The sequence below is a fragment of the Magallana gigas genome, chromosome 7 (assembly GCF_963853765.1).
Source record: "Magallana gigas chromosome 7, xbMagGiga1.1, whole genome shotgun sequence".
NCBI lineage: Eukaryota > Metazoa > Mollusca > Bivalvia > Ostreida > Ostreidae > Magallana > Magallana gigas.
In genome coordinates this window covers 36,256,605-36,273,795 of record NC_088859.1, presented here as the reverse complement: position 1 = coordinate 36,273,795, position 17,191 = coordinate 36,256,605, and the positions used below count along the sequence as shown (strand labels likewise).

The 17,191-nt window shown below is 35.5% G+C and overlaps 2 protein-coding genes across 6 annotated transcripts in view; both read left to right on the top strand.

Annotated features, from left to right (window-relative positions):
• Positions 1-17,191, top strand: part of LOC105328026 (mucin-22) — a 40,781-nt gene that overhangs the window by 21,726 nt on the left and 1,864 nt on the right. For 2 of the 5 annotated variants that reach the window (XM_034458190.2, XM_034458199.2), the window contains exons 6-25: positions 1,166-5,464; positions 5,669-5,762; positions 6,409-6,515; positions 7,255-7,406; positions 7,607-7,694; positions 7,785-7,858; positions 7,957-7,993; positions 8,401-8,498; positions 8,903-9,031; positions 9,233-9,381; positions 9,577-9,712; positions 10,048-10,185; positions 10,288-10,387; positions 10,603-10,676; positions 10,907-11,029; positions 11,470-11,598; positions 11,802-11,825; positions 14,338-14,504; positions 14,812-14,950; positions 15,387-15,561. In XM_034458190.2, coding sequence (XP_034314081.2) covers positions 1,166-5,464; positions 5,669-5,762; positions 6,409-6,515; positions 7,255-7,406; positions 7,607-7,694; positions 7,785-7,858; positions 7,957-7,993; positions 8,401-8,498; positions 8,903-9,031; positions 9,233-9,381; positions 9,577-9,712; positions 10,048-10,185; positions 10,288-10,387; positions 10,603-10,676; positions 10,907-11,029; positions 11,470-11,598; positions 11,802-11,825; positions 14,338-14,504; positions 14,812-14,950; positions 15,387-15,561 — 6,432 coding nt within the window. The remainder of the gene's footprint in view (positions 1-1,165; positions 5,465-5,668; positions 5,763-6,408; positions 6,516-7,254; positions 7,407-7,606; positions 7,695-7,784; positions 7,859-7,956; positions 7,994-8,400; positions 8,499-8,902; positions 9,032-9,232; positions 9,382-9,576; positions 9,713-10,047; positions 10,186-10,287; positions 10,388-10,602; positions 10,677-10,906; positions 11,030-11,469; positions 11,599-11,801; positions 11,826-14,337; positions 14,505-14,811; positions 14,951-15,386; positions 15,562-17,191) is intronic. The other 3 variants (XM_066067087.1, XM_066067086.1, XM_066067088.1) reach the window with 3 other exon arrangements.
• The window catches only part of LOC105326691 (mediator of RNA polymerase II transcription subunit 8-B), a 121,247-nt gene continuing 115,161 nt past the window's right edge, over positions 11,106-17,191 (top strand). Inside the window, exon 1 of the mRNA XM_066067090.1 lies at positions 11,106-11,112. Coding sequence (XP_065923162.1) covers positions 11,107-11,112 — 6 coding nt within the window. The 5' untranslated portion in view covers position 11,106. The remainder of the gene's footprint in view (positions 11,113-17,191) is intronic.

The following is a 17,191-nucleotide window of genomic DNA, read 5'->3' as shown; positions in this document are numbered from 1 at the left end:
ACGGAAATCATTACAAAGTTAAAATATGCATGATTTAATTAAAATTATAAATTGAAAAATTAAACGTTTCTTGTTGGAATAAATTGAAATAAAGCAGAAATGAAGCTGGTCACTATATTTTAAGTAGGCCAGTCTCTGTATCTTGTTTTTGACCTAGGACTTATGGCTGGTACATTCAGAGATCCAAAATACTTGAAGGTCACCAACAGGAAGACAGTTGGCGTCTGGGCAATATTCATGAATTTGATATAATTTTCCCATGCCTATCAAGCTGATGCCTGCATGGAAACGGTGGAAGTGCAAATTTACTTTTCACCAATTATCTTTCTGCCAATCTTTTAAGCATTTCCTTTGTCGCATTCATATTTATATGAATAAGGCTATCCATACAGAATTGCATGTCAAATTTGGTCCAACTTGCTGTTGTGTTAATTGTTTATTCAATGTACTGTAGAGGAATTGTTTACGGATTATTTTAGGAGTGTGTAGTTGTTATTTTTAGTACCAATTGTTACAATTGCAGCACCGGAGAACATCACTTACTCATAGGTCAAATAATTGGTGTATGATATATGTGCGTCTGGATTATAGTTGTAGCAAAAATTGTATGTCCTGTACTATTTGCAATATAGGAATGAATTCAATTAAATGGTTCCATTTTTTCATGGGGAAATGATTGTATTGATGTAATTTTAGCCATATTAAATTCAGATTATACAAAACTTAGGATTCTCTTGCTGTTTTGAATTGCAAAAGACTACTGTGGAATCATTAAATTTCGTGGGGGCAAATTTTCAGGGATTGCTTTAATTTTACAGGTTTGTAGGGATATGTAATTTCGTGTATTCTGTTATACCTACAAAAGGAAATATGACTTAATTACCTTAATTCATTAATTCGTGGAGGATGTTAATTCATTGATGAGAGGTACACATGACATCCACGAAAATTTAGCCATCACAAAATCTAATGATTCCGCAGTATTTTTAGATTCATATAAGTTGAACAGCTTTTTTATTCTTGACACTTTGTTGTTATGATTTGAGAAGAGAATTTCTTAAAAAGTTTTTATCATGATTTAAAAAAAGATGTTTTATGCTCTCATGTCCTTCCTTAATGTTAAAGTAAAAAAAATAACTTATTATTACTGTATTTATTTATACAGCTGACAGTTATGAGGATGTGTCTGAGTTGACTACCACTGAAAACCCTATCCTTAGGGCTGCATATAGAGCAGCGGCAGCTGTGACCACCACAGAAGAATCGTCAACCAATGCTCAACAAATAACAACTGATAATGAAATAATTACTAGCGAAGTAACACTGATTGATACAACATTAGATACTACAACTGATATTGAAGAGTCATCTACCACAGTTGCCACAACAGAAACCAGCACTACAGACACTGATACAGCAACACCAGAATCCAGTACTACAGCCCCTGACACAACCACTGAAACAGCAACATCAGAATCCAGTACTACAGCCCCTGACACAACCACTGAAACAGCAACATCAGAATCAACTACAACAGCCTCTGATACAACCACAGAAACAGCAACATCAGAATCCAGTTCTACAGCCACTGATACAACCACAGAAACAGCAACATCAGAATCCAGTACTACATCCATTGATACAACCACAGAAACAGCAACACCAGAATCCAGTACTACAGCCCCTGACACAACCACTGAAACAGAAACATCAGAATCCTCTACTACAGCAACTGAAACAACCACTGAAACAGCAACACCAGTATTGAGTACAACAGCCTCTGATACAACCACAGAAACAGCAACACCCGAATCTAGTACTACAGCCCCTGACACAACCACAGAAACAGCAACATTAGAATCCAGTTCTACAGCCACTGACACAACCACAGAAACAGCAACATCAGAATCTACTACTACAGCCTCCGATACAACCACAGAAACAGCAACAACAGAATCCAGTACTACAGCCACTGATACAACCACAGAAACAGCAACATTAGAATCCAGTTCCACAGCCACTGACACAACCACAGAAACAGCAACATCAGAATCTACTACTACAGCCTCCGATACAACCACAGAAACAGCAACATCAGAATTAACTACTACCGCAACTGATACAACCACAGAAACAGCAACATCAGAATTAACTACTTCCGCAACTGATACAACCACAGAAACAGCAACATCAGAATCCAGTACTACAAACACTGACACAACCACAGAAACAGACCTAGCTACTACCCAAACTGATACAACCACTGAAATAGGGACATCAAAATCAAGTACTACTGCTACTGATAAAACCACTGAAACATCAACATCAGAATCTACTACTACAGCCTCTGATACAACCACAGAAACAGCAACATCAGAATCCAGTACTACAGACACTGACACAACCACAGAAACAGCAACATCAGAATCTAGTACTGCAGCCCCTGACACAACAACTAAAAAAGCAACATCAGAATCAACTACTACAGCCTCTGATACAACCACAGAAACAGCAACATTAGAATTAACTACTACCGCAACTGATACAACCACAGAAACAGCAACACCAGAATCCAGTACTACAGCCCCTGACACAACCACTGAAACAGAAACATCAGAATCCTCTACTACAGCAACTGAAACAACCACTGAAACAGCAACACCAGTATTGAGTACAACAGCCTCTGATACAACCACAGAAACAGCAACACCAGAATCCAGTACTACAGCCCCTGACACAACAACTAAAATAGCAACATCAGAATCAACTACAACAGCCTCTGATACAACCACAGAAACAGCAACACAAGAATCTAGTACCACAGCCCATGACACTACAACTAAAATAGCAACATCAGAATCTACTTCCACAGCCACTGATACAACCACAGAAACAGCAACAACATATTCCAGTACTACATCCATTGACACAACCAAAAAAACAGCAACATCAGAATCAACTACTAGAGTCCCTGACACAACCACAGAAACAGCAACATCAGAATCGATTACTACAGCCCCTGATACAACCACAGAAACAACAACATCAGAATTGAGTACAATAGCCACTGACACAACCACAGAAACAGCAACATCAGAATCGATTACTACAGCCCCTGATACAACCACAGAAACAGCAACATCAGAATCGATTACTACAGCAACTGATACAACCACAGAAACAGCAACATCAGAATCGATTACTACAGCCCCTGATACAACCACAGAAACAGCAACATCAGAATCGATTACTACAGCCACTGATACAACCACAGAAACAACAACATCAGAATTGAGTACAATAGCCACTGACACAACCACAGAAGCCACTGACCCAACCACAGAAACATCATCAGAATCGACTACTACAGCCACTGACACAACTACTGTAACAGAAACATCAAAATCCACTTCCACAGCCCCTGACACGACCACAGAAACATCCTCTGACAGTATGGCAGACCCAAAGAGTACGGCCACAATGGTCAGCCAGACAACAAATGCCGCATCCAATAACACAACAACACAGAATGTGACATCAGCACCAAATACCACAATTTTTATGACTACTACAGACATTCAAACCACATCCATGTCAACCAGTGTACCTGAGATAGCCTCTACAAGTAAAGTCACAATGACTAGTGCCCAAAGTGAGGCCACCAATGCTGAAACTTCATCAACATCAAACACAGTGATAACATCAACTATTCCAACTACCACAGGATCTGTGACAGGTGGAGTTACTACAATAGGAAGTGAAAGCACTTCAGTTTCAAAAGAATCAACTTCAACTGTAGGTACCACAATATCTACCACTCCAGGGGTAACCTCAGCAGAAAGTACCACAGCATTTATTGCTCCTGGGGTAACCTCAACAGAAAGTACCGCCACATCTTCCACTCCTGGAGTAACGTCAACAGAAAGTACCACAGCATCTACCACTTCTGGAGTAGCCTCAACAGATAGTACCACAGCATCTATCACTTCTGGAGTGGCCTCAACAGAAAGTACCACAGCATCTACCACTTCTGGAGTAGCCTCAACAGAAAGTACCCCAGCATCAATAACTCTTGGGGTAACCTCAACAGAAAGTACCATCATATCTTCCACTCCTGGGGTAACCTCAACAGAAAGTACTACAGCACCTACCACTTCTGAAGTAGCCTCAACAGAAAGTACTATAACATTTATCACTCCTGGGGTAACCTCAACAGAAAGTGCACCTGGGGTAACCTCAACAGAAAGTGCACCTGGTGTAACCTCAACAGAAAGTACCACCACATCTTCCTCTCTTGAGGTAACCTCAACAGAAGTGACCACATCATCTTCATCAACATCAGAGCAGACAACAGAGATGACAACAAGTTCAATGTCCTCTCGATCAGTAACATCAACTGAATTACCAGCAGCTACAAGTGAAACCATTTCTTCTGGAACAGAGTCTGCAACAGAGGAGGGATTGACATCTCTATCTACTGAACAAATATCTTCTTCCAGTGAGTCAACAATTGTCACAGATTTGTCAACAAAAGGCGAAACTACTGTTGAATCAACATCTGAAATGCCTTCAGTTTCTACTTCTGAAAATTTAACTGCTTCCCCAAATTCCACAATGCCTGCCTCATCTACTTTGTCCTCTCAGTCAATCCAACCAACAACAGAAGTTTCTGAGACAACTTCAGAGACAACTTCAAAAGAGCCTGTTTCAACCACTGAATCGGCTTTGACTTCTGAATCAACAACACAGATCTCTGAATCCACTTATTCTACAATGTCTGAATCAACAACAGTGCCCTCAAATGTAACTGAAACTTCATCTGAAAGTTCATCAAATGTGACTTCTGGAACAATGCAATCAACAACAGAAGAAACCACAATTGCACAATCAACCTTCTCATTAACTGAGACTACCTCTCTAGAACAAGGATCACAGACAACAGAGGGAACAACAAATGAAGGACCAACAGCAAATACTTCTGAAGGATCAACAACAGAAAGTGGAACAACACAAGAGGCAACTTTAATTACTACTGAAGAATCAACAACAGAGGGAACAACAATCGAAGGACCAACAGGAAGTACTATTGAAGGTTCAACAGAAACAACAGAGATTGCAACAAGTCATGAATCAACAGTTGGTACTACTGAAGAATCAACAACTGGGAGTGAAACAACTCAAGGACCAACAATTGAGAGTACAACAACTCAAGGACCAACAACTGAGAGTACAACAACACAAGAGTCTACAACAAAGAAAACAGAGACTACAACAACACAAAAACCAATGACACAGACTACAGAGAGATCAACAACTCAAGGACTAACAACGCAGCCCACCAGACAGACAACACCGACAACACAGGTGACAACTAACCAGACACTACCACCTGTTGTTCCGTCACAGTCAACCTCTGTCACCACCACCACTGTGGTAACAACTGCTTTGACTGATTCCAGCACAGGTAAGTTTGGGTTTTTAGACAGTAACAATGAATTATACATTCAAATCATTAATAAAATTTTACTGTTTAAATGGTGCTATTATTGGTTATGTTGATTTGTTGACATACCAACAACTAATCTCAAAATCCGAAGTTGTTCAATGTATGTATTTTTCTATCCTTTTTGCTAAGCTTTGACAATTTTTACATGGATTTTTTTTTCAGTAACAGCGGGTCCTTTGGTAGCCATTCTTGTTCCCTCAGTCCTCTTGTTCTTCATCATCCTAGCTGTCATCTTCTCTGGATTCATCATCTTCAAGTAAGATTGTTAAAATATGTTTTTTTTTAACTTATTTCATAGAAAGAGTTTCTTACAAAGGTAGAAAGTTGTAACAGTTTGTGCTGAAAGTGGAAAAAGCAGTTGTATATGATGGAAAAGAGTCATTCACTTTTATGTAATACACAAAAGAATACACTGAAGTAAAATTGCCTCTTTCTTTAGTTTTGTTAAAGATGAATATTTTTTTAAAAAATGGATGACAAAAGTATAGAAGAAAAATATCATGCTTAGTCTTTCAAATTACATGAGATGTATAAAAATCTTTTGTTTGCCATTATCTGTAAAGTTAAAAAGAAACTGTATAGTAAATGAAATTTTAACATGAAAAAAAATACTACACAATGCTGTATAAAGTCATTGTTATTAATTAAAGAATGTAAAGATATTTGAAAAAGTTTTTAAAATAAAATTAATTTTATAAATGAAAGATAATTTTTTTTTAGACAACTGAAGTTTTCCAACCACAGCTGAGAAATAGATACAGTTACAAAAATGTGTTAAATAGTTCATATTTTAATAGCTTGATAGTATAGACAATAAATGTGATGTATAAACGAACGAGGCGTAGAAAATTAGTTCTTAGATTTAATTTTGCTGTATAAAAATTCTGTGATCTGAATTCTAGAAAGAAAAACCGAAGGAAATTGACAGACGAAGAGATTGCAGGAAATGATGTGATCTTGGTGCCACTTACTGCAATTCCTATTGCACCTTATGGTGTCCCTAAAAGAGGTATTTTAACATTGTAATTTTGACGATGTGGTAATTTTGACTACCAGTATATTGACGATGAAAAACTTTGAAAGATTCCACTTATTTGCAGTTCCCATTCATTTTCTTTGTAAAGGTTGCACTCACTGAAATGAAATTTGGTATACAGATTTATCATAAGAATATCTTGACAAGTTAAATGATTGAGCAATTTTTGACAGAGTTATGCCCCTCCTTGGACTTTGAAAAATTCCAATTATTTACAGTTTCCATTCATTTTCTTCACAAAGGTCTTCAAGGGAGGGGGGCATAATTTAGTGTTTCACAAACATCTCTTGTTCAACTCGCCTATATATCCATGTTTAAAGTATTTACTTCTTGCCAAATATATGCTAAATCTTATCTTTAATTTATGTAAGAAAAAATTGGCAAGAAGAAGAATTAATGCACTGTGTACAAGAAAATCATGTAAATTTTAAGAAAACAGTTGATCGTTGATTTAAAAAAAAAATTTTACCAGGTGATTCATTTATGAATCATGAACTACATGTACAAAGTTTAATGAACATTATATTAAACAAATTAAATTGAGGATATTTATAAATGATCATGTTCAGTGATATATAAAATAATTGTGTGATTTATAATTACCAGACTTACCAGGTATGTACCTGAATGAACATGATTGCCTCAGTCTCCTAGATATTAGGACATAAACCTAATATTGAATGAATATCACAATTACATGATTAATTCACAGAAAAGATTGATGACTCCCTGCCGTATGAATATGATGATGATGGAGATTTAGTCTACACTGGAGATGAACATGAGCACCCTATACCTGTCAAAGATATCCAAAGTCACATCATCAAACTCCAGGAACAGAACAGATTCACCGCCGATTACCAGGTATGATTGGACAGTGAATTAAAAGCTTCAAAGCCCTGATTCACTAAGACTTGTTTCCCCATGGGTGATATTGTAAAGAAATCATAGACTGTATAGTGTGTAATAACTTGACTACTGCTTTTCTTTTTGGAATAGAACATGAAAAGTCTTTCTTTTTACGTTGTGAAATTACCATTAGTAATGTTGGTGTATTTAAACAGAGTTTACCAGATGGGATGTTTTTACCTACCAAAGATAGCAAACTTGAAGATAATGTGCCTAAAAACAGATACACCAACATGTTGGCTTGTAAGTATATATCATTCTCAAAATTGTTACTTTTTTCACAGCTAAACCTAAAGAGGATTTATGATAAAACAAATCTGTTTTCGGTTTCAGATGATCATTCTAGGGTGAAATTAAGAGACTTGCCTATTGGACATACTGATTACATCAATGCAAATTATATTGATGTAAGTAAAACCTTAATTTTATTAATTAGCAAGTTTCGGATTCAAAATCAGCTTCTCTTTATGAGTGTATAAATTTAATGTTCTTCATTTCATTTCAGGGATTCAAGAAAAAGAAAGCATACATTGCAACTCAAGGTATTACTGACACAATGTACCGTTCTTGAGAAAATCTTGCAGGACATAAAAAATGTCTGATTTGTTTTCCTTAACAATTTGTGATCTATTATTAGGTTCTCTGATTCAAGCAAATAAGTTTGAGTTTTGTAATATCCACGGATTTCTGTACAAAACATAAGTTCTGTTGTCTGATCCTCTAATTCCATTGCTAGGACTTCCGAATTATTAGTAGAGTTTTATTGTTAATAAGCTCTTTGAGTCTATCGTTAGATTGCTTTGTATTTTTACAAGCTTGGCTTGTATTGTTATAATTCTTCTAACTGTGTACAATCTTGACTTCTAATGCTAGGTCTTCTAGTTTTTATACAAGCTTGACTTTATTGTCAATTTCTGTAGTTGTGTACCAGCTTGATTTTTTTAATAAGGTCCACTGAAGGCTACCACACCTGATTTTTGGAGTATGGTCTGGCAAGAAGAAGCCAGGAAAATTGTCATGGTAACAAACCTCAAGGAGAATAAAAGGGTATGTGTGCTTTAACTTTTCCAATTAAATACAAGGAATTTATATGTAAAATTAAAACAAGTGTTGTGTTTGCGATTTAATATTCTGGCACTTGGTGTAAAACGACAGAATGCAAAATCAAGTGCTTGGGTCTATATGTATTACAAAATATGTCGTATATGATTGCTGTAGTTATAAACTATTTTGAGAATCTCATTTATTGATAGTTGTAATTATTCACTTGTATTACTGATCATCTTGGAAGTCCAAATAATAGTTTCCATTGAACTGAAAATGTACATGTAGATAAATAAGTTTAAAATGAAAGAAAATTTGATAAATTTACCACGTGGACCGCAGAAGCTTATTGATATCCATTACAAACATTGATTCATAGATTGAACCATCTCCTCTTTGTTATGCAGGTGAAATGTCACAAGTACTGGCCCGACGAGAAAAAATCCATCAGTTGTTACAAACTGAGAGTTACCACCGATTCTGAAAATGTCTTCCCAGTCTTTGTTCTCAGGAAAATCAAAATTACTGATACAAAGGTAAAACTATGTAAAAGTGATATTCATGTGAAAGATCAATGAGAAAATTTTTAATTCAAATTGATATTCCTTTAAGATCTCTTATATAGCAAAAGCAGAGCTAATTAACTATATTATTTTTTTCATTATTTTTTTCAATTACTTGTTTGCAATTGATTTGATGTCCATGACATGACTATATTTGTTTTCGCTTTGGTTTAGACTGATGAGAGTAGAATGGTGACCCAATACCACTTTACCGCCTGGCCTGACCATGGCGTTCCTGATGCATTCCAGCTCCTACAGTTCTACCGCAAAGTCACCGGAAATAGCACAGAATATGAGGTTCCTCCCACTGTCGTACACTGCAGGTTAGATAAGATCATTGGTTTCAAATTTACGATCATTGAATTTGTGATTTTCCTAAATCACAAATTCCTAAAATTGATGCTCCCAAAAATTAATGAAACCACAGTATTATAAGAAGTATTAATGAAAATGAAATCATGACATTTTGATTGTGTTCATGAGAATTGTATTTTATGTTTTGTTGCTGTTTCTCTCAGTGCAGGGGTAGGGAGAACTGGCACCTATATTGGTCTGGACGCCTTGTGGAAAGAAGGCTTCAAGACTGGATCCGTAGATATCCTAAGCTTTGCTAGAAAAATGAGGAAAAACCGAACCAAGATGATCCAGACTCTTGTAAGTATCGTGAAAGTACCACAAATACATGCATATTCAGTAGTGAATAAATTTGTTATTGAGAGTATTAATGTTTAATAAAGTATTACCATGATTTGGGTTACAGAAGTTTGAAGATCAGAAAACTATATTTGTAAATTAACCATGTATTTCACAGCAACTAATTTTTAGATCACCATGAGTTGGGGGTTGAGAATTGGCTTTTTGATTGTATTAGGCTTCGTCTCAAAAAATAAGCCAATCATAACCAAATTAAGTGTGTGTTAGGGGAGGGGAATATACAGTATATTGCAAAATCCATGAAGTCTAACAACTAATGGCTGCTCAATTTGCAGGATCAATATACTTTCCTACACTTCATTTTGATGGAGGCATTTACCAATCCTGATGCTGTATTGCCAGGAAGCATAACATCAAAACTAAAAGGTCCACAAGATCCCAAAATACTCCAAAGAGTTAATGCAGAGTTTGAGGTAAAGAAAATGAATTGGAAGAATTCAACTCAGTTCAAGTGGGAGAATTTAATTTTAGTGAACAAGTTGTTACAATAATTTACATATTTTGTTATCAAATAGAAATTAAACGCCCTGCGGCCAGAATATCAGGTGACAGACTACCAAGATGCACTTCATCCGAATAACCTGCCTAAAAACAGATCACAGGATAACCTCCCTGGTATGTCACATAGTCAGCGTATTCTTTACAGAAACTGGACATGTTGGGCAATATTTATAGCAGTATTGTTTTATGATAATTCTGCATGGAAGTTAAACATTTATTATAAATTAAATTACATGTATAACAAATTGTTAAACTTTATTAAAAGAAAAGTTTCTTTACTCTGGAATACCGGTATATGTAGCAAATCAAATTTTGTGATATATTTTTAGTTGACAATTACCGAGCTCGTTTGTCCTCCATGTTTGGAGAAGATGAGGATTACATTAATGCTGTGATAATGCCAGTAAGTCTCTGTTCATTTAGATTTGTAGGACTTTATTCATTGTATAAAAAAAATTGCTTTGAAGTAGCTGTGGCAAAAGAATGTCTTAATCTAGATCTATTGTAGAAAGAAATGTTGTCTTATTTAAAAAATGATTATATCATTTTTTAAAAATTTTCTCACAACAGCGTGGTGTTAGTTTGATCATCATCGTATCTGTGGGTGTATAATTTTTTTGGGGTGTTTTTCAGACAAGTTGGAACAGGGAGGGGTTCCTTGTGACACAGTACCCGCTACCGACCACCATCGCAGACTTCTGGACCATGATCCACTGCTATGAGTGTTCCTCTGTTGTACTGCTGGACGACCCTCAGGTACTGTATGCAGTTAGCATCAGTCAAAATATCACTCATATTCCAACCAATGCAGGCTGTTTTTTATGCCTGTTTTAATGATGGAGAAATTTATAATTTTATCTTGCAGAAGAAAACTTTCTATCAAATACATATGTAGGCTTGTAATTTTACCCCATGCAACAAAATTGTTAGGGGTATCTATTTAGAAACCTTCAAGTTTTAAAGTTTATAGGTGCAGTAGATGAATTGGTAACTTCCTTTTGGTTTGTGACGTCTACTTTTTAGATTACATCAAAAACTTGGATATTATCGGAACATAAATCTAAATTTTTCATATTAATTTAGTTTCACAATACCCAAGTACGTTATCTTTGAGTTTTGCTGTATTTCTGGTGTATTCTTTATGGAAAAGCATTGCTATAAGACATTTTGATTTAATGTTTTAATGTTACTCCTAGGACTATGAAGAATGTTTCTACCCTGCTCTGGAGCAGACATCAGAATGGGGTCGTCTGGTGATGCAGACGACTGCTGTATCGGAGCCCCAGGACTGTGTCACAGAAATCTCAGTCACCATGACTAACACAGTATGTACTTAATAAATTCTTCTAAATTGTTCTATCTGGTAACATTGCAGAAACAGTGGGAACAAACAAATACCCTAACATATATAAAATATACATGTACCCAGTAACCTTTTTTTTCTGACCGGGTCAACATGTTTATTGATAAGTTATAGTTTAGTTTTATGTATTCATAACATTGAGAGAATTGGCAACTGTTTTTATAGCTGGATGCCATTGATAATGAAGAGGTAAGACCAGTTCACACAATGTGTTTAGCTACTGATTAATGCTGGGACATTAACAATCCCCACATATTTTTACAGTCCATTTCTGTTATAGGAATATATAAATTATATAATACTCTTTGTTATAATATATAATGTGTAGCCTTTTCCTGAAACACATATATTACCATTTAATTTTTGTATACAAGTTATTTTTCTCCATTTAATTTTCGCCGTTCTCCACTTGCAAACAGAGACGTGTTAAGCAGGGCAAGTGCTCACAAGCGCTTGCCAAAATCCCCTATGCCTGCATCACAAACTTTGGCAAGCGCTCACAAGCACTATCTTTGCTGAACATGTCTCAGTTTCACTCCGCCTTAAATTCGCCTGCTGACAACAAGGACAAAAGTTGCGAAAATAAAACGGGGGCATATTTTTTCCGGTATACAGTATATATTAATGGGAGGTATTTCACATTTATTGGTACACATTACTTACCCGGTACTAAACTTTTGCCAAATGTATTTTCTACCACTCAAATCTTTTTTTCGTGGAAAAAAGAAAAAAAAATTTCCATGGAAAAAAGACAACACACAAGTTGCATTATGAATGGTGAATTACTCTAAAATCAAATTGAAAAAATCCCCATAAAAACAACCATAGCACCCCTAGCAATCAATTCTGAGTCTAAAATCTCTGAAGATGCATGGACAGATTTACTAGTTTGTATTGTTAGGTATACAATATTGGACAGTTGATTATACAAATATTTTGAACGATATTGAACCACTGAGTCACACACCACAATCAGATTATAATGAGGTAATCTAGGAAGGATGTCTTGGTGATTTACATGCACCATACATGTGTTGTGCTGATGGAAGTGACTAAACACTTCTATCCTGTATTAATCAGCTTTGCTTCACATTGAATAACACTAATGCATATACATACACTTAAAAAACATGCCATTCACACCTTGCAGCTGTCACTAAAATTCAACTGCAATTTTCTTTTGATTTTAAGTGCTTATTAAGACTATTAAGAGTTTCTTGCATTTTTTTCAGATTAGTTAGTTAGGGCCCCGCAAGGATTTGCGGGTGCCCTATAGTAATCACTCTGTCCGTCCGCCCTTCTGTCCATCCGTCTGTCACTCTTCCGTCCACAAATTTCCTGTTTTTTTCTAATAACTTTTTTTATGGTTGCCCAATCAAGTTCAAATTTGGTATGGTAGTTCAGTAGGCAGAAATACATATGGTGATGCTAAGTTTGGTTCTCTATGTCTTCTGGTTTGGAGCTGGGGTGGTGGGGTAGATTCCTAACTATGCATGAGAATGAATGGGCAAAGAGAGATAACTGCTGAGAATGTATGGGCAAAGAGAGATAACTGCTGAGAATGTTACCATTGTATACATGGAAGGCTGTGCAATATTTGTCCATTGGGATTAATTAACCTTGCACAGGAAGAAAATCCTAAGCTTTATTTTTATCTGTCACATTGAGATTAATTACTGCACTGCCTGTGTCTGCAAATGAACTTTGTTTTGAAGTTAAGGTCAATTTTGAATGATGTGTAGTATTGTGTACATTCTTTGAAATATGGATTTAAAATATAATATTCATATTTTATTTTGGTTAAAATACCGTACACAATGAATCCCCTGAGATTAATTATCTTGCCTGTTTTCAGAAAATCTAAGGTCTGTCTTTATCTGTTATATGTATTACCGTACACATGTGTCTGCAAGTGATGTTTGTTTGAAGTTGAGGCAAAGCCTAGGTATCATTGCATTGGTATCAATTCTTTGTTTTTTTAACAAATTTTATTTCATGTTAACCCCCTTTATCCCGTGGATATGACTCATTGGATATTTTTTTGATATCCCACAGTTGTGACTTTACAATGGGATTTGCGTAGGCATATAATGAAGTAAAATAATGTGGAGTTTTATAAACAGTGTAAACATTGATTTTGGTGTATAAAACATGATTGAGATAAATAGAATCTCATATGATTTGTAGTACAATATGATTTTTATCCAACTTGTGTGTTTTATCCCCTCACTAAGGCTCAAGAAAAAAACACTTTAATTGTTGGATGAAAATCATATCCAACTACAAATCACGAGATCCTATATATTCCAGTTCTTTACATCTTCTGCCGGGCATTTATTTTTCATCATTGTTAATATAAAAAGATGGAATTCAAAGTTTTTTTCACTTCTCTATATTAATTGTCATAGCGGGGCCCTTCCTGACTGGTCAGTTTTCTAGTTTTTAGAATGAATACTGAAATATTTCAATTGTTTTCTGGAACAGATCTTCATAGTTTTGATTTCCCTGTAGTTAAATTTCTTTCGATTGTAATGCTTAAAAATGCAAATTAAGTGAGCAAATTTTACATTGATATTTACTACTTTAGTAAGTTCTTATTTCATTTAATTGCTGCACGAATCAAGTCACTCAAACACACTCTCTTGATTTCTCTTTTAATTTTTGATAACTGGGATGTTGACCAATATTTCTGTTCAAACAGGTGGTAGAAAACGAGGTGGACAGGGAAGTCAAGATCTTTGTGGGTCAAGGTTGGAAATCGTCCAGTGAGCTGCCTGATCAGCAGAAGTTGCTGCACTGTTTACATTATGAGGTGCAGAAACGGCAGAACAAGCTCGGGGAGCATAAACCTATTATAGTTGTATGCAGGTTAGGCATTTTTCTTGTCAAAAATTTGTTCTATGTTGTTCTCCTGTGTTGCCATTGAAAATGATATTGCCTTATGTAAAACTCATGCACATAAGTCAAACCACGTGCACATGATATTTTTCCAGTTTAAATTTTCTTCTGATTTTCATTAATGATGTTGGTGAAATACTGGTAATCCCTAAACTGTGGGGCAACAAATACTCTAAATGCAGTATATTTAACTGTATATACATGTACATATTTTTGGCCATTATGTTTTTGTAACTGTTTGGGCTTCTTTTCAATAAATATTCATTTTATTATGAAGTAGTGATGGAGCGACAAAGAGTGGACTTTATTGTGCGGTATGTAATATACTGGATGGCATTGACTGGTACAACGAGGTCAACGTGTACCACTCTGTACGACAGCTCCAAATCCGGAAACCCGAGATCATCAAATCGAAGGTAACGCAGCCACCACAGATACACAGCTTTAAACTGTCTATAGAACTCTCCCATCCCTCAATGGGATACACAGTTTGTTACATTAAGTTGCCCTTTTTATCATTGGTTGATGGTTTTAATAGAATATATTTAGGGGTACAGATCATTGTATTCTTCAAATTGATGAATAAGGGATTTTACACTTGTAGAAATATATCCCTTATTTTGAGTGATGTGAGAAAATCACAGTTATAAGTCAATAATTTTCCCGTCCCTTTTGTTGAACATTTTCTTTCAAGGATATAAGGAATCTTGGTTAAATATATTTATCAAAAACAATTCTTAATTCCTTTTGATAAGCAAAATATATTGTATGTTAACTGAATAAGATGAATCTTTAAAGAGATATGATTGTTTGTGAAGATTGGCTGTCAGTACTGTACAATGCTTCTTGTAGACTCAATATCAATACTGCTACCAAGTGGCCTTGAATTACTTGGATTCCAGTAATATTTACGAGAATCAGGGAGCAACAGTAGAAGAGGAGGAGGAGAGGGAGGCAGAATACGCCAATGTGGGGGTGGTTCGATCTGGCCTGAAGGGGGACCCACTCAAAACGCAGGGAGCTAAAGGTAGGCCAGATCTCTGTCATTCACTATCAAGTCTTCTTCTCTCTGATAAACAATATGTGACATTTATAGACTAGTAACAGCATGCTGTAAAAATTACTAATATGTTTTACGGTGTGACCGTTGGGGCGAGCGCAGAAGGAGCCACACATATGTCATCATTGTTAAATGCAACCCGTGGACTTAACCAAACCAAAAAAAATTTGGCTTTGTCTCGAAAACTTTTACCACCGCAAGGAACCGGAAGATATCAAACTTTTATTCCAATGGTCCCTTCCTAGGCTTATACACTTACACAAAAAAATACCACTGAGCATTAATAAAATGTTAAACAGACCTATTAAAATATTTTGATAAACACAAAGCCGGTTTTTTTTATTTTTTATCTCTACTTTACCTTTTAATAATGATCATTAAAATCAATAAATTGTGTGTCTGTGTTATTTCTCATTTTGTTCCTTGTTGTTACCGGTGTTTTAATTATTTTCCTGTGTGACATCAATTTTGTTTTTAATCTTTTTAATTTTTGTACGCTATATAAGCGTTGTAGACATATGTGCCCTCCCCCTCTTTTTAGTGTGTGATATCCAATATTATTGAAAGGTTTGACCACATATGCAACTATAACAAATACATGTAGATATTTTTACAGTTTAATTTTTTTCTTTTATTTATTCATTACAAAATGACGTGGCTACACGTAGATCTAATAACGATTAGACTTTTCTTTTTTAATAATTTTTGTCACCTACCTAACGTATACAATGATAAGATCAATATGACAATAAATTTAGCATGGAACTTGCATGTGTATTTACTAAGCAAAAAAAAAAATCATCAAAACAAAACTAATCAGCCAAAGAGTCACCGTTAATAGCGAGCGCAGTATCAGTATTAACGGTGACTCCCTATATACTGAGTACTTCCTACACGTTACATTCAGTACAGATGCTTGATCCACCTCTAAATGTATCGCAGGGATAAAAAACGCGAGATCACTGTGACGTCATAGTTAACTTTTTGCGCTCGACAGTTTTCGTAAACTGTCGGACAAATTCGGGGAAGGAAATGACGTCATAGGTACAGTTTTTTACGTAAGCATATGTGTTGTTTACTTTAATGGTTTTAAACGGATTTTTTATTGTTAAATGAAAATGATGTATGCGATTTACAGGTAAGAATTTTCCTTAGAAACGCTTCCTGTTCCGCCATGTTGCTATGCACTGCAAAGGATCACTGGGATAGTAGAACGTTTTCACGCGGGTCCACAAAATTTTCTTTGAACAATGTGCAGATTTCAACTCGAATTTCCTCCGTTCGTACACGTTGTCTATGGAGCTCGCTACGCGAGCGGCGCTTCGCGCCGCCTCGCTGCGCTCGCTATAATACTGTATTGTTATGACGTTTCTGAAAAAATAGAAAAATTATGTGTACTGTAGGAGGCATTTATAAAATCCACAGAAAATGAAATACCATGAAACCTTAAATAAATTTGTTTTCTATTTATTATGTAGTGTATTTGAAGGAGATGTAGAAGTTGGCATTTTTTACACATATTTTTAGCATCTGGTAGAATATTCTCTCCTAATGCTTTATTTTAAGTAAAATAGAATTGATGAAAAGCATAATTATT